The sequence below is a fragment of the Leopardus geoffroyi genome, chromosome C3 (assembly GCF_018350155.1).
Source record: "Leopardus geoffroyi isolate Oge1 chromosome C3, O.geoffroyi_Oge1_pat1.0, whole genome shotgun sequence".
Taxonomy (NCBI): domain Eukaryota; kingdom Metazoa; phylum Chordata; class Mammalia; order Carnivora; family Felidae; genus Leopardus; species Leopardus geoffroyi.
The window spans coordinates 134,993,212-135,018,868 of record NC_059338.1 but is presented as its reverse complement, the minus strand read 5'-3'; the positions used below and the strand labels follow the sequence as shown (position 1 = coordinate 135,018,868).

Sequence of the window (25,657 nt, the reverse complement as noted above, 5' to 3'; positions counted from 1 at the left end):
AATGTGTTCCCCTCTACCCATCTGCATACGAAAATACATCCACATCTATCCTGTCCTTCTCAATGGAGGAGTTGTTCCTCTTGTTTAAGGCTAAGCTTTCCACCCATGATCTTGATCCCATTTCCTTCCCAGTCCTCTGAGATCTGATTCCCATTAATCACTTTGTCTTTTCTGTATGTGGAACTCTTTCTAATTCCAGTCCCACTGATACTGGTTTTACGATGCTGGGAAAATTTCTTAACTTCTCTGTGTCTCAATTACCTTTTCTGTAAAATTGCAATATGTATCATTAATTATGATTAATTATGATACATAATAATTGCTAATTAAATATTAGATATTATATTTTTATTACCGTGTCACAGATGACCACAAACTTAATGGCTTTTAAAAAATACCAATTTACTGCCTTATAGTTTCTGTGGCTCGGGAGTACAGGCATAGGTTAGTTGAGTCCTCTACTCTGCGTCTAGGTAAGCTGAAATTAAGGTGCTGGTTGGTGCTGCGATCTCACCTGAGGCTTCGGGGTCTCTTTCTGTGCTCATTCAGGTCATTGGCCAAATTTAGTCCTTGCTGTTGTAGTACTAAGATCTCTGTTTTCTCATTGGCTATTGGCCGGGAATTGCTCTTAGAAACAGAGGCCATTCTCAGGTTCTTGCTTTGTGATCTTCTGGTAATGTAGTTCACAACTACTTCTTTGAATGCACTGAGGAGCATCTCTCTAAAGCTTGGCCTTCTTTTAAAAGGCTCATTTGACTAGGTCAGGGCCATCCAAGATAATGTCTCTTCTGATTTACTCACTGAACCAGTTAGTAGCCAAATCATGAGAATGATATCCTTTCGTATTCATATTTATAGTCCCACCATGCAGACTCAAAGAGAAAGGAGTACACAATTGTGTACCTTGGGGACCATCTTAGAATTCTGCCTACCACATATATTATAAGTGTATTACTCCTTATCCCTAATATCCTGTAACATGCTCCAGCTGAGCATGGCCCAACAGAAATGTAATGTGAGCCACATTACATTTTATATTTTCAAACAGGCACATTACAATAAAGCAAAAAGAAACCTGTAAAGTTAATTTTAATAAAATATTTTATTTAGCCCAGTGTATCTAAGTTATCCATTAAACTTGTATTCCATATTAAAATTATTATTGGGATTTTTTTTTCATACCAGGTCTTCAAAATTAGTTGTGAATTTTAGTTTACGTCACATCTCAGTTTGAACTAGCCACATTTCGAATATTCAGCAGCCACATGATGAGTGGCTACCATTGGATACCACAGCTGTAATTAATGTTAAAAACAAACACCCATGAAAAATCTTCTCTTGAGTTTGAGTTACCACCTCAAGACGTCAGAATTTCTTCTTCCTCTTTGATACAAATTTTCAAAAGAAATGATGAACACTCATTATCTCTGCTTGTTTCTCCTCCTTTCTCCCCTCAATGTGGCTCTGTGATTGCACCTATCATTCTATTGAAACCTTTCTCACTGTGGTCACCAGTTGAACCCAGATGGTCAAACTGAATGAACCCTTTTCCAGTCCTCATCTTACAAAATTGCTCTGGTACTTTTAACACCATTGATTATTCTGTCTGTCTTCAGACTCTCAGATCTGCTTTCTGGGCCCAGGCCCTCATTTGATGTTCTCGGATGCCCTTCACACCATTTCTTACAGGTTTCACTCCGGCACTCCTCTGTCTTCCTGGCCCCTTTGAATGCTATTCCCACAAATCATCCTTTGTTCTCTCAAATGTTCTGTTTCCATTGTCATCCTCCCTCACAGTTACAATGGTCAGCCCCACACAGCTAACTCAATTGAGTATATTTCCCATCCAGACTGTTTACACTTCGTGGAAAATGTTTGAAGCCTATCTCCATTCGGATATCCCACTGCCGCGCAAAATTCAGTGTGTCTAAGTAGATCATACACCTCTCTTCAAACATGGCTTTTCTTCCTTATGCTTCTTCTTAGGTGACAGCACCATCACTTTCCAGTTCTCACAGACTGGAATCTTACAGATTCCTTTCTCTTCCTAACTGTTCGTGAGTAATTAATTACTAAATCTTGCTCATCTTCCCTCTGTCTTGGGTTTGATTCTCTTCTCTACCCCTAGTTCATACTCTCAACATCACTGACCAAATCACTGGTTTATCCATTTAACACATTCTGTTTTGTTTCATTTCATTCCTGCCCCGTGATGGAGAAAAACAGATGCAGTCCCTGCCCTTACTGAGCTAGTGGCTGGCTGGATTGCATAACCTGTGTTAGGGGAATCTCATGGCCAGAATCTCTGTGGCTGAATACAACATAAGTATTTTCCCCTCAAAAAGTAGTTCAGTGTGGTGTGGTAGGGATGCAGACTACTTCCCTCCTGTTACTCTGCAATCTTCAGTACATGGCCTCCAACGGTCCTGCAGAAGGGAGAAGTAGATCTGAAGCCTAGAGGCAAAAGTGTAGTGCATTCCCTCTGACCACATTGCACAACTAGCTGTGAGGCTGGGAAATGTAGTCTAGCTTGTGGGTGCAGGAGAAATACAGAAATGGCTTGAGGAATGAACAACCAGTCTTGCCCACACTCTTGTTTCTTAGTTCCTCCAGTCCCTTGCTGTGATCAGTGTGATGGATCTAAAGTGAAAACCTGACACCAAGTTCTTGCAGATATTCAGTGTTTCCTTAAAACCTCATAGAATGTGCCACTTGATCTGACCCGGTCTCCTGTATCATCTTTCAAGGCTTATCGTCTAGCCATTTATGCACCAGCGACACAGGAGTTTTTCACACTTGTTGAAGGTCCTCTATTTCACATTTTTGCTTATGTTGTCCCTGTACCCTGAAATGTCACCGTCACTTCTCTCTATAGATTCCATTTCAGCCAAGCTAAATCCTATTCCTCTCTCTAGGCTCAGCTTAAATATCATTTCTTCCAAAATGAATTACTGTTGCTGTCCTTCCTGGACTGGATTTGGTGCCCCCTTTTTGTGCTTCTATATTTTTCTCTGAACACACTTACTTGCTATTTGTGCTTATCTATTGAAGGAGTTACGCTTAAAAATAAATAGGTAAGTAAGTAGGTAAATAACAAACTAAAAGCTCCCTATTGTATGACATTGGTCAGTAGAATCTTTTCCTTAGCAAAGTTCTGTTTCCAGGGTAGCAGGGCTTCCAGCATTTTCTGAGCCTAAGGCTTTTGCTGCTCTTAGCATTTTTCCCTGAAGTGAAGCAGCAATAGGATGAGTATCTTTAGTCCATCCAGACATCAGTCTATAGATTGCAGTTCATGAGAAACACTGGCTGGAACTTTGCCACGGAAAAGAACCCAGCTGCTGAGAGGACGGAAGACAGATATTTATGTTCCGTGACTGATAATAGCAGTCTGGACTCAGCCAAGAAAAAAATAACAAATGACTTTTTTAGTTTGTTAATCATGAACATACCCAGAAAGTCTTGCCTGACAAACAGCCTGAGGAGTTGGAGAATGACAGCCTGGGAGTGAGAAGGAAGCAGATAACGCAGCAGTTGTTTATCCATTCATTGCTGCACGGATTCATCTGGTCCTCATACATGCCTGTGGGGGTACAAGATGGCTCACATGTGCACCCAGACCTCAAGTTCACTGGTTAGTAAGAGAGATAGGTGTGAGAAGCAGGATTTCAAAGCCTTGTAAAAGGCACCTTACGGGAGCTTATGGGAGCATCAAAGAGCCTCCAACAAAGGGGTTTAGGGCCAACCTGATGGAAACTGTATCTGAATGGAGTCTAGAAGGATGAAATGGTAAAGCTAGGGTGAAAGGAGAGTGAAGATATATCATGGGGAGGGAGGCATGTGTGTAAGAGGAAAGTTTTATACTGTTGATACACAAAGGATAAAGCAAGTAAAAAAGGCAATGAAGAAGGAAGTCTAGGTGGCAGGGGAGTCAGGGGGTGGGGGCTTCTATGCTACAGGGATCTTGTAAGCAACCGCCATCCCATGCTTTTGAATAATCACTCTGGGACAGTGATTATGGTTCCTGCCTCAAGGCAAAGATGAGATGAAAAAAGCCCAAAAAAGCCACGGGATAGAAAAGAGAGAATGGACTTAAGAAAATGTGGATTATTATATGACTAACAGTTTTTGGTTCTTATGAAGGAAGGGTGCACATAAAGAGAGAAGAAAGTGTTTTAGTTTTTGGTTTTGTTTACAATCAAGGTGCCTGGTGCTGTCTCTAGCTCAAATAAGAATTTGTTTTCTGTTTTGGTTTTGTTTATCATCAAGGTGACTGGGTGCTGTCTCTACCTCAAATAAGGTTTGGGTGTGAAGGAGGAGTATTGTTTCACACCCCGGTTTCAGATACAGAAGGCACATCCAGGTGTTGTGGATAGCTCTTCTCTGGTCCCAGCAGACAAGCACATACATATAAAAGTTGCCTATTTGGAGATACTTGGTTAGGGATAAGGATGAGGGGATCTTCAGTGCATAGACAAAGACAAGCACCAACATACACCATCAGCATTTGAGATATAAGTAGACAAGTGATTTAGCTGAGAAGAATGGAAAGGGTGGAATGAAAACCAAGCTAGAATGTTTTCATAAAAATCAAAGGGGGAAAGTATTTCAGGAAACCGAGGTGTCTGAAGTGGCAGACAAGTTTATAAGAAAAAGATGGAAATATATTCCAAATTGTGTGCTGCTGTCTTCAAGCTCTACTTCCATCGTTCACTGCTGTGAGACTCATAATAGTGAAAAATTGGAAATTAAATATTTTTTATTATTAGAGAAATGGATAAAGAAATCATGGTGCATTCACACAATGGTACACTGTATAGCCATTAAAAATGATGTAGAAAATAGCAATATAAAATATGGTTAGATATGCTTTAAATAAAAAGCAGGTAACAAAAGTGTGTATGTTTTGTTTTAATTTTATCATATATATGCCTATATAGACATACAGTATTTATATGTATGCCTGTACATGTGTACAAAATTATTTGAAAGAATTCATAACCAGCTGTTATCATTAGTTGTCTGTGAATGGAGTCTTGTTTTCCTTTTTCCCCGTATTATGTCTTCTATATTTTTCTGTGATTAAGATGTACTGGCTTCATAAAGTGAAATAAAATAGGATATCTTTTTGTAGTAGAAAGTGTTCCATATGATTACATGATCAGGATGTGTATACAGACGTTTCAAGAGAATAGTGGAAGGAGAGGCTAGTATGTAGGGGAAGGAAGGGTTAATGGACAGTAAGGAAGAGATACAAGGAGTATAAACACTTTGAAAAGTTTTGATGAGAAAAGAAAAGGTGTGAAAGAGAACATTATAGTGGAGGAAAGTCAAGGATGTTAGGATTTTGAGTTATTTTGGTTTGGTTTCCTTTAGTTTCATGCACATGTGTGCATGTGTCTATGAGAGACAGAGAGAGAGAAAGAGACAGACAGGGAAGAGGGGAGATAACAGAATATGTGTGTGGGTGTAATGGGTTTTATGTAATGGGTTGTAGGGTGATCAGAGGAAACCAAAAGAAAGAACTTGCAGATTCAGGACAGAGAAGGAAGATAATAGATGAAGCAAATCCCAGAGAGAGTAGATGAGGACAGAGTCAAGAAACAGGTGTGGAAATTGGGCTTCTTAGGAGAGAGAACATATCGTCCTCTGCGATTAGAGAGAACAATGTAAATGGCTTGGGGAGGATGGGTCAGAACTTCTAAGGAGTTTAAATCTGATAGTTTCAAATTTTTCAGGATATTAGAAGTTGAAGTCCTTTATAGTGAGAAAGTCCTTTACAGTGAGGAGATGGGTAGGGGCCTGATGAAAACTCTTAAGGTTTAGAAATGTCCTTTGAAGACTGGTGGAGCCAATAATGAAGGATAAAAATTGGCATGTGCTTCTAGAGCAAGACTCCCTCAAACTCTGACCAAGGATCCAGATCTAGCCTGTGGTCTGTTTTTGTGGCCCGTAAGCTAAGCATGTTTCTTACATTTTTAAACATTGTTTAAAAGAAGAAGGATATTACATAGACCACACGTAACTTGAAAATCCTGCAATATTTACGATTTAGCTCCTTACAGAAAAGTTTTCCAACTTGGTTCTTTAGTAACCAAATTGAAGATAGAATCCCTCAGTTGGTAGCAGGAATTCCCTTTGCTCTAAAAGCAGTCAGCAGCCTATCTAAAGAGTGTTTAAAAATGTTTTTAATTTTTATTTATTTTTGAGAGAAGACAGAGTGTGAGCAGGGGAGGAGCTGAGGGGAGGGAGACACAGAATCAGAAGCAGGCTCCAGGCGCTGAGCTGCCAGCACAGAGCCCGACGTGGGGCCCGAACTCAAGAACCTTGAGATCATTACCTGAGCCGAAGTCAGGCGCTTAACTGACTGAGCCACCCAGGCAACCCTACTTAAAGAGTGTTTTAATTGACAGATGGTCAGGGGTAGGTCTGGAGTATCAGTAATGTTCTGTTTGTTGATATGTGTGATACTTACACAGGTATTTGCTTTAACACTATTTACCATATTTAACATTTACCATATATTTAACACAATAACCACCATTATACTCAGGGGTGTGCTGGGATGCTAACTCTAAGAATAATCCCTATTTGTAACATTTGCCAATCTCCAGGGTGTAAATACTCCCACCATGGCTAATTTCAGGCTATCAGTGTGACATTACTGAATGAGGAGTTAGGAAGAATTGTGCAGAATTGGTTCTCACAAGCCATTTTGGTCCAGTTTGGGATTTTTTTTCCATAGGGAAAAATTTTTGGAGAAATACCTAGTTCCATTTCATACCATGAGAATTTTCTGACCTACTGTTAGGAAATGAAATACACTGACTAAGCTTTAATGACTTCTGAAAAGTTGCTACTTCCATTTCTTGTAACTACAACTGAATTTGAACCGTAGGGCTAAGCTGATACCTGGGAAGATGAACATCTTGGTAAAGCAGATAGCTGTCGTTTCCTTGAGAGAGCAGAACTCAAATTTGGTAATGTGAGAACTGTGTTTTAACATAAATTTCTGATACCACTGAGACCTCTTTGGAGATTTGAATAAATGGAAATGCCCATGAGTTGAAGGACACAAAGGGACTCCATCCAGATAGGTTTGCACTACAGCAGAATCAGGAAACCACCTCTGACATGGCTGTGGGAGCCCTTGCCTGTCTCTTTATCCAGAAGAGAAGCTTAGTTCTGCAGGAACTCATTCTCCCCAGTTTCTTACAGGCAGCCCACTTCTATAAGTTGCACACCATTGCTACCCTAAGCCAAGCCTCTTTGGCTACTCTGATAGGACAACGTTTCCTTTAAGGTTTCAGTTTGAGTTTTAGGAAGACCGTGTATCCCAGCCACTACCCACCCATAGTCAAACCCTGAGCCTTCTTTCCTTGCAACAGATTGTAGCAACGCACTATAGTTCTTCTTGTATATTTTCTGTGCCCCCTGCTTCTCAGTTTCTGTGAACTTATAAAATATAACTTAAAATATAATGGATTTTAAGAGTTAATGAAATGGCTAAGCTGTACTTGATTGTCATTATAACATAAAGACAGCGTCTCTACACCTGTCTTTGCATGTTTGCTCTGCATTTAGCGATCTACAAGCAGTATGTTTACTTGTTTTGTTTTTGTTGCACATTTGCATTGTCCAGGCAGTTCATGCTGTAGTTGACTTAAATTCCTAATTTGTTTTTGTTAGTAGAGAAGGATGTACCACAAAGTGGTTAGTCTCCTCTCAGGGAATAGGTGTGAATGCTCTTCTAGGAACTAGGAGGAAAATCCTGGCTCCTCAATAGATACTGTTCTCATTAGGACTTCATGCTTCTGAAAAGGAACATTTCTTTAACATTCTTCCAACTGCTTTTAATCAGTTTAAGCTTTGATTGAAAATAAAATAATGTAAAATGAAAAATACCCTAACGCAATTTGATATAAGTAATAGTGGAAAGAATTACATGTATAATAGAGGTTTGTCTAGATAATTTCTTAGGCAAAGTCATCAAAATATGTAAATGTTAGGAAAATATAATAATAGATATTTTAACAAAATATGTGAGACCACACACTTGGAACAGTTAGAGGCATAATTCCTTTCCCAAATGAAGTTTCCTATTTAGCTAGTTTGACTTTTATTCTGGGACCTGTTACCAATAACCTTATGAAAAAAGAATTTCATAGAGTATTGCTACGGAGAATGTGTCTCAAATATACCTGTGATTCTCGTTTTATCTACAGGGGGAAGAGTCGTACCATTTACTCAGATGAAGTAGGGCATCTTTTTCTACTTTGTGTATAATTGATTTATTAGGTCCACAGAGAGAGAGATAATATATAGCAAACCAACAAAGTACCCTGTACAGACATTCTGTACCTGATTGGGTGGGGAGATTTATACTCAGACATTTTCTTATTACTGTTTTCAGGTTCTCTTTTCCAACCCAACTCATTCTTTCTTGGGCTTTATAGTCGCTGATTTTGGCTTCAACCTGTTTTTATTTTCTCTGTGTTTCCTTTGACTTCAAACCTGAGAACTTTCCTTGTCTCTTGGCTCATTCCACACTGGGATTGGACACCAGCTTCCCTTTACCCTAGGCCCCAAACCTGAGGGCTAGATATTCCTGCTATAGTACGTGGCCAGAGTACCCATGTTCAGCCATAGGCACACCATTGTTCAAAAAAAGGAGAAGTGAGGCAATGGGGGGAGGATGTCCTTAGCCTGACATATTGAAATTGAAATGCCCACAAGGATTCAGCAAGTAGCTCAGGAAGAAGATCTATGCTGGTGATAAAGATTCACTAGTCATCACCATAGAGAGAAATAAAAGTGTCAGTTGTATACATTAGATTACCACGGGAAGTGTATTAAGTGAAAAGAAAAGACACCTCAGCAAAGAACCCTAGGCATTTCAGAGAAGGACTCCCCCCTCCCCAAAAAAGAGGATTCTTGTGAAGAAGACAAAGAGAATAGAAAAGAGAGGCATTTCAAGAAGGAGAGTGGGGTTAACAGAGTCTATTATCACAAATAAATTAAGGGCTAAAACTTTTTACATTTCTGATTTAGACCAATTTTAGAGGAATGGTAAAGAGAAATTAGAGATGTACAATGAGAAATATGTGGATTATTTGAAGGAGAACTGGTGAGGAGGAATCATTTATCCATTGACTCAAGAAACTGTCCATCTGAGGGAATAGAGGGCAAATTCCTTATGCTCTATAGTCTGTGTTTTCATCTGTAAAATAAGGAAATTAAAATAAATGATCTCCAACCACTATTCTGCCTTGATATTGAATCACTCTAGGAGTCTAAATCAATTCTTAAGAAGGAACAAAATTGTAACAAGCTAAGCTGTACTTGATGGTCATTATAACAGACAACATCTCCACACCTGTCTTTGCATGTTTGCTCTGCGTTTAACGATCTGCGAGCAGTATGGTACTTGTTTTGTCTTTGTTGCACATTTGCATTTGTCTGGGCAGTTCATGCTGTTATAGTTGACTTAAATTCCTAATTTGTTTTTGTTAGTAGAGAAGGATGTACCTCAATATTCTGAAGCACTAATAAAAAGAAAAAATAGAATGGAAAATGTGCTAGTTTTACAAATAGAACTTTTATTTTTGTTTCTAACATTGGGTTATTAAAACTGCTTCTAAAACTTTTTTATAAATCTCTTTTGAATCCCAGGTATTGCAATTTCAGATGAACTCGATAAGGTAAGTTGAAAATAAAATGTAGAATTTACATTTTAACCCACTGTCTAAATGAAAAACTTTCCGAAACATAAAGTGTTCAAATATAATTTATTTGGTACTAACATTTTTAAAACTTTCAGTGACATGCTTTGATTCTTTTATGAAAATTATTGCACGACATATATATATATATATATATATATATATATATATATATCACCTATTCTTTGGAGTCAAGAGTTTTAGAATTTGGTTAGAGAAAACTGAATCACTGTAATCACTAAATCACTATACTAAAAAAAAAAAGAAAACATAATATTATGTAAATTTTTTTTCTATATATGATGATGATTATTATATAGAAAACACTTGTAGTTTTCTAGAACTACCCTTTGTACCTACACCTTCCTCAGTAGGTTTTTGTTTTGTTTTGTTTTAAAATTCCAAGATGCCAAGAGAATATGGTGCCCCAGCTGGGGTGATAACTGTGAAGGTGGTGAGAAGTGATATAGTTAGGAATATATTTTAACAGTACTGTCAGTGGAACTTGTAAATGTGTCAGATGTGAGGAGTTATAGAAGAAATCAGTCAATGATGAATCCTAGGTTTGGAAGATGAGCAACTAGGTCAACTATAGTGCCATTTGCCAAAATTGGAAAGACTGGGGAAATGGCAAATCAAGCAGATTGCAGTAGCATTAGGAGTTCTCTTTGGGCTGTTTATTTTGAGTTGTCCATTAAACATATTTATGTGAGCTGTTACCCATCAGAGACTTGATTTAGTTATACATTTAGAAGTCATTGGGATAAAAGTTCTCATTATTTTGGACTCAGGACTCCTTTACATTCTTACAAATGACAGAGGAGGACCCCAAGAAGCTTTGGTTTGTGTAGATGATAACTATCAATACTTACCATGTAAGAGATTAAAAACTCAGTGTATGTTCTTCATTTAAAAAGTAGTGATAAAACCATTACATTAACAATAACATTTTTTATGAAAAATACTTCATTTTCCAAAACAAGATATTTGTGAGAACATTACATTTGTTACTTTTTTGAAAATCTCTTAATTGGAAACTTCTGGATTTTCATGTCTGTTTCTGTACTTCATGTGTTACGATAAATTATCTTGGCTGAAAAAAAAGTCTGACAACAGATATGTAGTTGGAAAAGGGGAATGCACCTAGAAATAGCCATTAATATTTGGTGAGTGTTGGTCCAGATATCTCTCTAAACAGAATGCAGTTGATTTGATGGTTATAGATAGAAAATGATAGAAAGTATTATACAAAAAATAGGGTCCTATAAATCATTACCTTTTGAAATAATGAACTATAATGTAATAATTATAATTTTTTTTACAAAAGCAATAAAGTTAGTACTCTTCTATCCCAAATAAAATTAGACCTTTTGAATTTTGTATTGTAAGAATACATTTCTGTTTGATTAAATATTAGGTAAAATTTATTAATATACTTTTAAGTATTAAGTTAATAGACTATTGAAATATTTAAAAATTAGTTTATATTGAGGTGCCTGGGTGACTCGGTTGGTTGAGCGTCTGACTCTTGATTTCAATTCAGGTCATGATCTCCTGGTTTGTGAGATCAAGCCCCACATCAGGCTGTGCACTGAGAGTGCGAAGCCTGTTTGGGATTCTCTCTTTCTCTCTCTCTGTGCCCCTCCCCTGCTCACGCCCGCTTCTCTCTCTCTCTCTCAAAATAAATAAATTTATAAAAAAAATTAATTTATATCTATACAAACTCTATGCAAAACTAGATCTTGACTCTAAACAATAGCAAGTAGAAAAAGTGGCAGATGTGATCTTCTCGCTTTGTCCTGCTTTTCTAGTCTTCTTCCTCTGTGTGTCCATCATTGTCTTTGGCCCATGCTGGTCTCCCTCTTACACCATGACCTTCCTTACAACTTGCAGAAATTACATAATCCGTGCTCCTTTATTCGTTCACTTTAAGTACAAAGCCATCATCTCTATTTCTAGGTTCATTTGTTCCTTCCAATATATTCTGCAAAGCCCTGGCTGCCTGAGTCATAAATTAGCTTTGTGTGGTTCTGCGTGGCCCTCATCCTTCCTTTCTTCCGGGTTCTGACTAGCAGTGGGGCTGTGTCTACACCTTTTTTGGTGAGCTAAAGAATGTACTAATTGTTCTTTGAACTGAAAATAGATTTCACCCTCGCCCTCAGTGGATGCCATGTCACTTGGTTAGTATCATGCTCTGGATATAGCTTCACCCCAAACCCTCTCTCTTAGGAGAGAGAGTTTCTGTTTAACTAAATTGTATAGACTGATAATTTTTATTTACTTACCAGACATTCCTGTTTTAGAAGACTTCATAGAAATGGCTGAAATTTATTGCACATTTATTATTTTTAATTTTTATCAAGAAGATGTCAACAATTGTCATAAATAAGCTTTTACTTAAAAAATATTGATGTCAGTACAAAGAAATTGTTACCACTCTCATACCCATTTTTTCTTAAGAGTACCAGGTAATAAAAGGCAAATACAGGCTGCCAGAGCCACAGACACCATCCTTTGCCTGCCTGGAAAGCAGCCTTGGTTGAGGAGAGAGTTGGCCCCATAGCGTTCTCTGCTGACCATGAAGCTCACAGTCCTGTATTTTTCTCAATAAGAAAATGTGAATCTCAGGCAGGTATAAAAAAACCCAAATAGAATTACTTACAATTTGTGTTGACCTGACACCTGTGTCTTAAATGTAATAATAAAAATCAATTCAGCTTTTTCCTTTTAATCTTCATTAATAACTTTGGGGGCTTGCTAAAGATCTGTTTTTCTTAACCTTTTTAAAGTACCGTTCCTTTACTCTCATATTCCAATTATATTCACTCATAATTTCATTGAAATGATTTTTTTTTGCAATTTCTAAAGTTAGTTTTGAATGATTAATTTTACTTTATTTTTTATTTATTTATTTATTTTTAATTTTTTTTTTCAACGTTTATTTATTTTTGGGACAGAGAGAGACAGAGCATGAATGGGGGAGGGGCAGAGAGAGAGAGGGAGACACAGAATTGGAAACAGGCTCCAGGCTCTGAGCCATCAGCCCAGAGCCCGACGCGGGGCTCGAACTCACGGACCGCGAGATCGTGACCTGGGTGAAGTCGGACACTTAACCGACTGCGCCACCCAGGCGCCCCTAATTTTACTTTAAATGGAAACACTAATAACAGAGGCTGATGTTATTTTTAAGGCTTTTATTTTTAGTTGTGGGAATTCTAACAACTTCTTATTCATCAGTTTTGTCCTTTCCTTAGCCAATGTATTGGTTTTCTATTGCTGCTGTAACAAATTAAAATAATGCATATTTATTATCTAATGGTTCTATAGTTTAGAAGTTCAACACAAGTCTCCCTAGGCTAAAATCAAGGTGTTGTAGGGCTGCATTCCTTCCTGAGTTTCTGAAGAAAATATGTTTCCTTACATTTTCCAGCTTCTGTAGGCTGCTCTATTTCTTGGTGCGTGGCCCTTTTCCTGCCTCTTCAAAACCAGCAACATCTCATCTATCTTTGACTGTAGCCAGAAAAAGCTTCCTGCTTCTGGGGGATCATGTGATTAGGTTGGGGCCACCTAGCTAATCTGAGTAATTGAATCTTAACATTTTTAACTTTAATCATGCTAAGTCCCTCTTGCCATGTAATGTAAGATATTCAAAGGTTTGGGGGTTAGGATATGGATGTTCTGAGGGAGCTATCATTTTGCCTCACAGCCACTATTCAAGTTCAGATGATATTACCTTTCCAATCTGTATCTAATTCTTCAGTCTGCTACCATTCCAATTCATCCTTCAAAATGCCATATAGTAGACATGGATGGTGCCTGCTCAGTTACCATTCCCTGGGGCAGTGTGACCAGTCCTTTGAGTACTCTGAAGGTTGGGTCCTTATTGGCTCACTCTTCCTGAGGATTGCTTCAATCCATTAGGAGCCATCTTGCCCAGAGATGCCTGGGTTCTCAGCCAGTGATGGACTGAAATAAGACCCTGACTTGTCACTTACATTCTAGAGCTCCTTAGGAGATCAGGTTGTGAGTAGACTTTACCCAAACCCATATATTTGCCTAGCTTTTTCCCTGTCTTCTGCTTCCTTTACTGTCTTACAGGTTTGCTTCAGAGAACATATGAATATATCACTTTTTTTTTTTTAATTTTTTTTTTCAACGTTTATTTATTTTTGGGACAGAGAGAGACAGAGCATGAACGGGGGAGGGGCAGAGAGAGAGGGAGACACAGAATCGGAAACAGGCTCCAGGCTCTGAGCCATCAGCCCAGAGCCCGACGCGGGGCTCGAACTCCCGGACCGCGAGATCGTGACCTGGCTGAAGTCGGACGCTTAACCGACTGCGCCACCCAGGCGCCCCGAATATATCACTTTTTAAGCCTTTGGTTCTAGGGAAACTTACTTAGGGAATCCCGCTAAAAATTCTCCATGACTTCCTGCTACCTACCAAATTAAGTCCATATTTCTAACACCAGAATTAACAGTCTCCATTTTGTCACTCAAATCTGTATTTTATGCTTTGTTTCCCTCTTTTTCTCTATTCAGAGTCCGTGTTGTGTTCAACAAGGAATACTGTAAGGCAGCTAGACTATGGTACCTCCAAGTCACATTCTTGTTTATTTCCACATTTTTGCTCATTGTCATTCCTTCCCCTCTCTCCAACTTTTCTATTTTTCAAGCTCCAGCCTTTCCTGATCACTCTTGCAGAAAGTGATCTCACCTCCTCTGAGTACTTAGAGGATATAGCAACCACATCACAAATGATACTTCTTGTCTCATATTATGGAAATTTTTGTTCACTGCTTGATGAAATAGCCTGATATTTTGGAAAAATCCACAGAGCAAACCTTGTATTGAACCTTTCCTCCTGCCATTTACTAATTATGTGACTTCAGAGAGTTATTTATAGATGCTGAGCTTTAGTTTCCTTCCCTGTGAAATGTGATGGTTTTAGTAACTATTGAAAATAACATCAATTACTCTCCCACTCAAAAATAATTTTAGGTAGATTGCTAAAATATGTAAAATATAAAACATTTAAAAGGAATATTTGGAGAAATCATTTCAAAGGGAACAGAGTATAGGAAAAACGTGAGTCCCCTGCACAAAATGCAGTCTTGAGGCTCAGTATCCTCACCATAGTTGAGCCACAATTGAGCTTTTTGTCATTTGGTATCCTCATCACCATAGGATTAGAGAAAAACAGTAGTTCACAGGAAAACTAACCATTCCTACTACTGAATCTCAAGAAAAATATCCCCCATTTATTGTCATGAAGTACATACATATAATGTATCAATAATATCCTCAAAACATTTTTATACATCTGTGCACCAAAGGATATAATCAGCAGAGTACAAAAAATAGCTTCCAGATTATGAGGAATATTTGCAAATCATATGTATATGATAAAGAGGTTGATATCCAGAATATATAAATAACTCCTACAACTCAACAACAAAACAAATAATCTGATTTTAAATGGGCAACGAACTTGAATGGACGTTTCTCCAGAGATGATATACAAATGACCAAGCATATGAAAAGACCCCCATATCACTAATCATTAGACATAAATCAAAACCACGAGATACCACCTCAAACCCTCAGTATGGCTATTATCAGAAAAAACCCCAGAAAATAATAAGTGTTCGTGAGGCTGTATAGAAATTGGAATTTTTGCATACCGTTGGTGGGAATATAAAAGGGTGCAGTTACTATGGAAAACAGTATGACAATTCTTAAAACATTAAAGATAAAATTACCAGGTGACCCAGCAATCCTTCTTCTAGGTATATATTCAACAGAATTGAAAGCAGGATCTCAAAGAGATTTACACACCCATATTCATCATAGCATTATTCACAATAGCCAAAAGATGGAAGGAACCACGTGCCTTTTGATGGATGAATAGATAAACAAAACACACACACACACACACACACACACACACACACACGCAGTGGAATATTATTCATACGTAAAATGAAGGAAATCTTGTCACATGCCACAACACAGATGAACCTTGAGGAGATTATGCTAAGTGAAAAAAAGTCACAGAAAGACCTAATATTGTGTGATTCCACTTATATGAGGTATCTAAAATAACCAAATTCATAGAGGCAGAAAGTACAGTGATAGTTGCCAGGGGCCGGGGGGAGTGGAAGATGGGATTTGTTCACTGGGTATGAAGTTTCAGTTTCACAAGATGAAAGAGGTCTACTCCACATTGGTTTGCACAGCATCATGAACACACTATACTGAATTGTATACTAAAAATGGTGTAAGATGGTAAATTTTATGTTACCATTTGTTTTACCACAATTTAAAAAACATATTCTTACAGTAAATAAGATCATTAGTTTCACAGGAGTTGTTTGAATAAAGTCTGCTGATCTAGGCAAATATCATAATGCAAAAGCAAAGTTTAGTTGCAACAATTCCACAGGAAGTCTCAATAGTGAGGTATAGGACAGGACTTCCTGGTGTTCTGGCTTAAGTAAAAGATACATTTTATTTAGGGTGGTAGACAGTTTGCATATCTTTTAGACAACTTATCAGTATATACTCTAACTAACTTTTGTTACCTATTGAATGATAGCTTGAGTTTCTAGTCAATCTTTAAATAGATTTATTAATAAGAGATATAATAAAAATGGACTAGTGCATACTCTATTCTAGACCTTGGGCTAAGCATTTCTTATAGATTACACCATTTTATCCTAATGAAAAATCTCTAACATTTTTGGAGAACTTACTGCATACCAGGCAGTGTTCCAGATTATTTACCTGCAGTATCATATTTAGTATTTACTAATACCCTGTGAAATTAGGGACTATTATTCCCATTTGACAAATGACAAATTTGGAATGCAGAGAGGTTATTAAACTTACCAGAGGTTATACTAATTCAAAATAGAAGTGGGACACAAATTCAGACCATTAACCTCAGAGCCCATGCTGTTAACAATGATGTCATATTCATGATATAGTTACTATTATTTACCAGTCTAATAAATGAAAAAATAGGAGCTCTTAGAGTTTCATATATTCCCCCTTGGTCCCACGGTAAATGGAAGAACTGGAACTCAAACTCAGCCTGTTTATACTCCAGAGTGTATACTCTTAGTCTCTCCAGTAGGTTCTGCCAGTAAAGTCCTTTTTACAGGCGCCTGGTACAGAATAATCACTCAATTAATAATTGCGATTTTTATTAGAAACTCTTTGTTCGCAGTATCTGCTAAGCCTGCACTAAGCCTTTGGGAAATAATTGTGTAATAGCCAGAACTAATCTCTAATCCAGTTTCATTTTTTGTAGCCCTTTACCATATTTCTTACTATCAAGACCTTTCTTTGAGTTATTTCATTATATCAAGAGCTCTAGTTCTAATATGGTAGAAATATAGAAAGAAGGGTAGCCAGTTATAGTGTTCATGCTCACAAATAATGTTTCAACATGGAAGTTAAACATATATGAGACCATGCAAAAGACTAACTCGGCAGGTACTAACAGATTGTATTTTATCAAGCATATGGTTTGCCAGGTACTGTGTCAGGTACTTTAAGTACACTTTCTTACAAATATTCACAGGAGCCCTATGAGAAAGCTCTTCTGTCCATTTTACACATTGGACAATTTACACATAGCCCACAGAGTTTGTAACTTGTACAAATTTACAGATATAGGTAATATGCTGTAGAATTCAGATCTGAGTACAAATTTAACTTTAAAACCCATTTTCTTAAATACTATGTTATGTTACTTCACTAAGAAGTTAGGAAGCTTAAAGAGAGACTGTTGTTTTTGTTTTTATTATTTCAGACTGGCTATATGAATATAAGGAATATTGAAATCTGGTACAGACATAATATGCCATGGGCCTTCTAGCCACTTGATGATTGCCTCCACTAAGTATACCAGTGGAAGGACTGAAAAGTTAATTCCTTTAAATATAAGGTGTTTTTTCGCTAGACTTGTTTTGCTGTTGACTTTTCATTTCTATTCGTTTCTCTCCAAACAAATCTGGATTTCATTCTTTGTGTATGTGTGTATGCATGTCTGTGTGATTATTTGGAGAATGGTTTTGGGATTTAGGGCATACTTATATTGTTATGATCCTTTTGTGTTGCTTCTGTGTTCCAGAATTTCTTGCCCACCCACATCTGACCTACATGCGTATCACATATTTTTGGCAGTAAAGGGTTATGTTGGTTATATGTTTGATTTATAACAAGCAATGATCCTAATATGCCAGTATGATTGTTCATGTTTTATCTTAAAAACCTATCTCTCAAAAATGAAATGTGGAAGATGACAATCAAAGGAAAATATTTGCAGTTTACATTACAGGCAAAGCTTAATAACTCTAATTGTAGGGCACTTCTAAAAATAGAGAACAAAAGGCCTAAATTCCACTAAAAATGAGCCATATGAATGGATTGTTCACAGAAAATAAATGAAATTGCCTCTTAATGATATGAAAAGATGCTGGGCTTCATTTAAAGTAAGAGAAATGCAAATGAAGCACCACTGCTTACCTATCAAATTTACAGAAATCCCCAAGTTTATAAAAATATTCTGTTGGTGAGGCTGTGAGGAAATAGGTGGGAATGTACTGGTGGGAATGTGCAAACACTATGGAGGGAAATTTTTCAATATTTAAAAAACTTTATGTGCAATATTTTTTGATCAAATGATCCTAGTTCTATGAATCTATTCCAAAGACACACTGGCAAAAATATGAAAAGACTTATGCATTGTGATTATACCTTGCTGTACTATTTTAATAGCAAAAACTTAAAACAATTAAATGTCCATTAAAATAAAAATACTGGATACATTATAGTATATCCACACAACAGAATATTATGTAGCTGTAAAAATGAAAGAATGTCTCCATAGAGACTTCAGAGTAGTTCCCAGGATATATTATTAAATGAAAAAGGCAAGGAGAGGAAATGTGTTTATAGTATGCTACCATTTATCTTGGTAAGTGTAATGAAAGTATAGATACATATGTGATTATACTAAAGCCAATACTACAAGAGCAAAATCTGTCATACTGTGACACACACACACCACACACACACACACTCACACACACACACACTCACACACACACAATTGTTAAAAGTTACCCTTAGGAGAGGGGAAGATACAGAAAGTTAGGAGTAAGGAAAGGTATAGAGAGGAGAGGATAGGGATAGTGGGCTGATTTCTTAGAACTTTGAATATATGCACTTGGAACCATTTAAATACAATAAAATCTTAAAACAGTAGTTTCTAATAATCATAAGTAAAGTGAAACAAATCGGGACAACTGTACTTCACATTGATGGCATAAACACACTGAGATGAATTTATTACAAGTCATTATTAGCATAGTGATTTGATTGTTCTTTACTGGGGTATACTCTAAGGACAGAGGGAATAGCAATACACTTTAAATTGTTTTTGGTAGTCGTGTCATTGATGGATAGTGTTGGTAGTATTATAAAGAGATTATTGTCTATGCTTTGTGTGATATAGCAAAGAAGTAATTATGTTGATATCCTTAAGAACCAGAATTTTTGCATAGAGGAAAGGAAATACAGATGTGGGACTGATAAATTTAAGTAAAAATCTTATAATCCTGTTTTGAAGAGGAAGTATCGTTAAGAATTCATATTTTTTTTTTATTTTGAAAAATAAAATTCACTCTGTGCCAGCACTGAGCACACCTAGAGCCCAGGTATTTTCTTCTAAATATCATTCTCTATTAAAAGGAACCAAGGCTCTTTAGAGAAATGGCTGAATCTAGGGCTGCAGCGGAGAAAGTATGCATTGAGTCTGGAATATCTTTTAGTGTCAGGAAGTAAGATGCAATCAAAGAATGATGGAACATTTCAAAAGGACATGGGAACCTACTTGTGGGAGCTCCTTCTCGGAATGTTAAAGCCTAAACATCATGATAGTAATATAGTTCATTGAATGAAATAATAATTCATAATCCATACTGATATACCTACTTACATGCATACATACACATATGGAGGTGAAGGAGAAGCTCTTTCTCACAGTAGAGTACCAACAAATAAATTTAGAAGGAATGGTGAAATTATAAAACCACAAGTTGGCAACCATCATAGTAATTGATTCAGGGAAGGGCCTGCAAAGGATGTTAAAATTAGTACGTGAAATTTTGATGAATTACAGGTTATCTGCATAGTTTCAGAGTTACTCCCCAGAAGATATTTAATTATTAACCAGAGAGAAGTAACAGGTTTACAGTGGAGAATCATGAAAGATACCACCTTAACCAAGCCACGGTTAACATCACTAGCAATAAGACAAGTCAGTATCATGTGCCTTTTGATAAGAAAGGAATACATCACTTCTGTGTTATTCTTGCCTCAAATGAGTGACTTGACTATAATCATAGGAAACATTGGAAAAACATAAATTGAGAGACCTCCTAAAAAATAACTGGCCCATATTTTTAAAACACATGAAGGTCAGGGGCGCCTGGGTGGCTCACTCAACTAAGCCTCCGACTTTGGCACAGGTCATGATCTCACAGTTTGTGAGTTCGAGCCCCACATTGGGCTCTGTGCTGACAGCTCAGAGCCTGGAGCCTGCTTCAGATTCTGTGTCTCCCTCTCTCTCTGCCCCTCCCCTGCTCATCCTCTGTCTCTCTCAAAAGTAAATAAACATTAAAAAATTTTTAAAAAGTAAAACACTTGAAGCTCATAAATGTCAAATACTGAAAACTGTTCTACATTAAAGGAGATTAGGCAACAACAAGGACATGAGAATTGAATCCCATATGTGACCCAGGATTCTTTATTGCCATTAGCAACTTGATTCAAATAATTGAGGAAATTTAAACAAAGTTGGTTATTGGTATTGTATTAATGCTATTCTGTAGCTGCAAAAGAAAATGTCCTTTGACATTTGATAATTATTCTGTGGCTGCATAATTATTCTGTGGCTGCATAAGAAAATGTCCTTCTTTATAGAAAATACACTCTGCAGTGTTTAGGGATAAAGAGTACCATATTTGCAACTTACCTTCAAGTGGTTCTGGGGAAATTTTATATATCAATGTGAAAGAGAGAGAAAATGATAAAGCAAAATATCAACCACCAATGTCGACATTATTACATTAACAACATTGGGTAATCTGGATGAAAAGTATACAGAAATTCTTTTTTTTCTTTTCTCAACTTTTATAAGCCTGAATTATGTCAAAATAAAATATTTAAGACATACATATTTCTTAGATCTGTCCACTCTTACTGGCTCAAAAATAATGAGTATACCCAGTGTCCAGAATATAGTCTTAAAATATATTTCCCACTAAAATGAATTGGAATAATGGCTGATTCTGGGTTGGAAGCAAAATGAGTCTAAAATATCTTGTCATGCCAGAAAGCAAGAAGAACATGGGAAAGACCACTTGGCTGTGTCACAATTGATCACGAACCAACTTTAAATAGTTTCCCTCTGGAAAGAGTTGAGAAAATTTGAAGAATAAGAATAATAACTACAGTGATTTATATATAACATTTAAACATTTTTATGTTAATCCAAAAATTAATCATCTTAAGAGTATGTTAGGAGGCCAAAGTTATTATTTTCAAAAATCTGTAAAGGGGAAAGAATCAAACATTTAATTTGCCTTTTCTATATAAATTGTACTTCAGGGTAACCAAATATTTGAGAAAGTTTCTCTTTACAGAAGTTTCACAGCAAATAACAGAATTCCAACAAATGAATTTTAAAATGAGACAATCACCATCTGGCAATCTTTAGTGAATTAATGGATCTAAGCGATAATCATGAATTCTGCCAACATCAGTAAAGAGTCGTCATCAACAGGACGTTATGTACCTCCAGATGGAACTGCAGTCATCCCTTCCTATCCATGGGGAGTACCTTCCAAACCCCAGTGGATACCAGAAACCATGGATAGTACTAAACCCTATATATATTATGTTTTTCCCATACATACATACCTATGATAAAGTTTAATTTATAAATTATGCACAGTAAGAGATTAACAGTAATATATAATAATAAAATAGAAAAGTTATATGAATGTGGTCTCTCTCTCTCAAAATATCTTATTGAACCTGTACTCACCCTTCTTCTTGTGAGGTTTTGAGATGTTAAAATGCCTGTGTGATGAGATACAGTGAGGTGAATAATGTAGGCGTTGTGATGTACCGTGAGTCTACTATTGGCTTTCTGACAGTGTGTCCGAAGGATCAACTGCTTTTGGACTATAGTTGAGTGCGGGTAACTGAAGCCACGGAAAGCTAACCCACAGATAAGGGGTGGGGGGCTACTGTGTAGCCATTCTCTCAGAAGCAGTGTTGGCAGCAACAACAACAACAGCAACAAAAACTTTATCCAAAACTAACTACTAATTTACAGAAATTACAAAGGGCAGAGGGACATTTCAAGCCACATCACAGGGATGTAAAGGGGAAAACCAGACTGTGGAAAACTCCCAGGAAGAACAGTTGAGGTTTTCTGAACAGCAGCAGCCAACAACAAAATTACAGGAGAAAAAATGAGACAGAGGAGGAAAATCTAGAGATTAAAAGAGACAAAAGTCTGTCACAACATGTTAAGTGTTGTGTGGAGTCTGACTTGTACAGATAGCTTCCCTGAGACAGTCAAGGAAATTTGAAAACTAATGAACTTTGTTGATATTAAAGGATATTGTTACTTTATTGTTAAAAGTAATAATGGTATTTGTTTACAAAAGTGCTGTTACTTTTTAGAGGTACGTACTTGACCATTTACAAATGACATGATACAGTGAATGGGATTTGCTTTGAAATCATCTGGGTAGGGGGGCGCCTGGGTGGCTCAGTGAGTTGAGCGTCTGACTTTGGCTTGGGTCATGATCTTGCAGTTTGTGGGTTCAAGCCCCACATCGGGCTCTGTGCCCACAGCTCAGAGCCTGGAGCCTGCTTCGGATTCTGTGTCTCTTCCTCTCTCTGCCCCTCCCCTGCTCATGCTTTGTCTCTCTGTGTCTCAATAATAAATAAATAAATGTTAAAATTTTTTTTTTAATAAAAAAAAAGGAAATCATCTGGGTAGGAAAGAGGTGATGTGGAAGGGATGTGGATGGAGGTAAGGATGAAGTGAGTTTACCCATAAGCTGATAATTGATGAAAATGTGTGAGACTACAGATGGGTTTATTTTACTCTTCTTTCTACTTTTGTAGAAAATATCCATAATGAATAAAATGTTTTAGGTCACCGATGGTAGGGTGCAGAAGATAGTGGAGGAAAGGAGGAGGGATAACGTTGGCCTTTATTAGGGCTGGCAGGCATGCTAAGGCCTTTTTGATGTTATTTAATTTAGTTTTTGGAGCAGTTCAATGAATGGTTGTATTTTTCCTGTTTTAAAGATAAGGAAACTGAAGGTAGAATGATTAAGTGCTTTGTTGAAGGTCTCAGAATTAGTACTTGGAGCTAGAATAAATACTTCCTTCTGGCTCATCTGATTGTTCATCTGATTCCAAATTCATGCTTTTCCCTTACTACTATATATTGTACTCCACCATGAAAGAAGACAAGCTAAAATAGGTTTAATGTATTATTTTGACAACTTTATTGGCATAATAATTCCTATAATAAAATCTTCCCCTTTAAAGGGGGTACAGTTTAGGGATTTTTAGGATATTCAAAGTATATTACCACAACCTAAGTTTAGAACGTTTTCATCATCCCAAAAGAAACCTTGTACTCATTCCGCATCCCTCCCCCCCGCCCCTCTGCCCCAGACAACCATTAATTTACCTTCTGTCTCTATAGATTTGCATATTCTGGAAATGTCACGGGAATGCAATCAAACAGTTGTCTTTTGTGACTGTCTCCTGTCACTGAGCGTAATGTTTTCAAGGTTCAGTGATGTTGTAGCTTGTATCAGTACTTCATTCCTTTTCGTTGCTGAATAATATTCTATTTGTGGATAGGTCTGATTTTGTTTATTCACTCATCAATTTGTAGACATTTGAGTTGTTTCCACTTTTCAGCTATTATGAGTAATGTTACTATGAATATTCACGTGTAAGTTTTTGTGTGGACATGTGTTTTCATTTCTCTTGGGCGTATATGTAGGGAATGGGAACACTGGATTATATGTTCCTCTAACTCTTTGAGAAACTGCCAAACTATTTTTCACAGTGACAACACCATTTTACATTCCAATCAGCAAGTGTGAGGGTTCCAATTTCTCCGTATCCTTGGTAGTCCTTGTTCGTCTTTTAGCTTCTAGTCAGCCTCATGGGTGTGAAGTAGTATCTTACTGTGGTCTTACATATTCTAATGACTAGTAATGTTTGATAATGTATTATGAGCCACTGAATCTTATGTTACCTAATTTTGTCATTCTTTTATTCACTGTGCATATAGAGTACCTTCTGTATGCCAGAAAAAAAGAAATGACAGTTCATTCTTTGTAACTGTAGACAAGAATGCTAGTAGCTGGTGGGGTTTTGATGAAAAGATAAACAAATTCTCTTCTGATTGCTTTCATTTTCCCATTGAAATAAGAAGCAACATAATCCGCTAAGAATCAGGAGAGAGATAGGAAATGTTGAAGTTAACTGAGGAATGAAAATGTATCTGAACTGAAAGAAGAAAAAAATAACCAAATGAACTTGAAGGAATCTATCAATGTGGCATGTGCATTTTTCACATTTCATAGATAACGCAGAATTTCTCTCTAAAGGTTATATCATTTACACTCCCGCCAACATTTTGTAGTATTTTTTGTTCCTGATCCTTGCTCACACTGGCTGTCATCAAACATTTTAATTAAAAAAATGGTTCCTAATAGATTCAATTAGTGATTTTATAAATTTCAATAAGATTGAATGCCTTCCTGTCTCTTTTGCCTATTTTTATTGTCATTATTTTTTTCTTTAGATTTGTGGGTTTATTATATATTCTGGACATCAACTCTTACTGGTTATATATTGTCTCAAATATATTCGCTAAGTCTGAAGCTTGTCATCACTTTTTAAATAATGCTTTCTATTAACAGACATTTTTAATATTAACTTGTAATACTGTTTTAAGAAATCCTTTCCTACTTGACATCATGAAAATAATTGTTTTTTTATTTTCTCTCAGAAGTTCTGTTTTTCACATTCAGGTCTTTCATCCACTTGAAATTACTTTTTTAATATGGTAAGAAGTTGGAACATATTTTCCTCCACATGGATGATATATTTCCTATAACTGTATATTGAAAAATTCATCGTTTGTCCATCAGTATGCATGTTTCTGTCACTTGTCCTGTTTCTGGGCCCTCTTTTTTTCTTCTGTTGGCCTATTTGCTTATTTCTGTTATTCCATTTGGTTTGGAGTTGTATTTTAAATTGATTTGAGAGGATTGACATCGTTAATATTTCTCTGTCATCCTATTGTGAACATGACATATTTCCATTTAATTAAATGTTATAATGTTTTGTGATAAAGTCATACAGTTATATCCAGTAAAGCCATGTAAGTTTTGTTATATTGATTCCTAGATACCTTGTACTTTTAGCTATTATTATAAATGGTCTCTGTTTTATAAATTACATTTTAAAACTTGCTGGAATATAGAAATGGAAATTATTTTTCTAATTTTATCTTAAATTCCATAAATGTACCAAACCCATATATTATAAATTGCCTCTGTATAGGGAAACATATGTGACTGATGATAGTTTTGTTTCTTCCTTTCCATTAAGTGATAGATGATATGGGGTAGCCACATTAAGTATTCCCATTAGAAAGGGAAATAATGAGAAGTTTATAGAAATTACTGATTCTTTTTTAAAATTTTTGAAAATTTATTTTGAGAGAGAGAGAGAGAGAAAGAGGCAGAGAGAAAGGGAGAGAAAAAAATCCCAAGCAAGCTCGGTGCTATCATCGCAGAGCCTGACATGGGG

At 36.6% G+C, this 25,657-nt stretch overlaps 1 protein-coding gene across 1 annotated transcript in view; it reads left to right on the top strand.

Moving 5' to 3' along the window:
* Positions 1-25,657, top strand: part of CC3H8orf34 (chromosome C3 C8orf34 homolog) — a 405,008-nt gene that overhangs the window by 107,332 nt on the left and 272,019 nt on the right. The window contains 1 exon segment of the mRNA XM_045454994.1: positions 9,670-9,698. Within this exon segment, the coding sequence (XP_045310950.1) occupies positions 9,670-9,698 (29 nt within the window).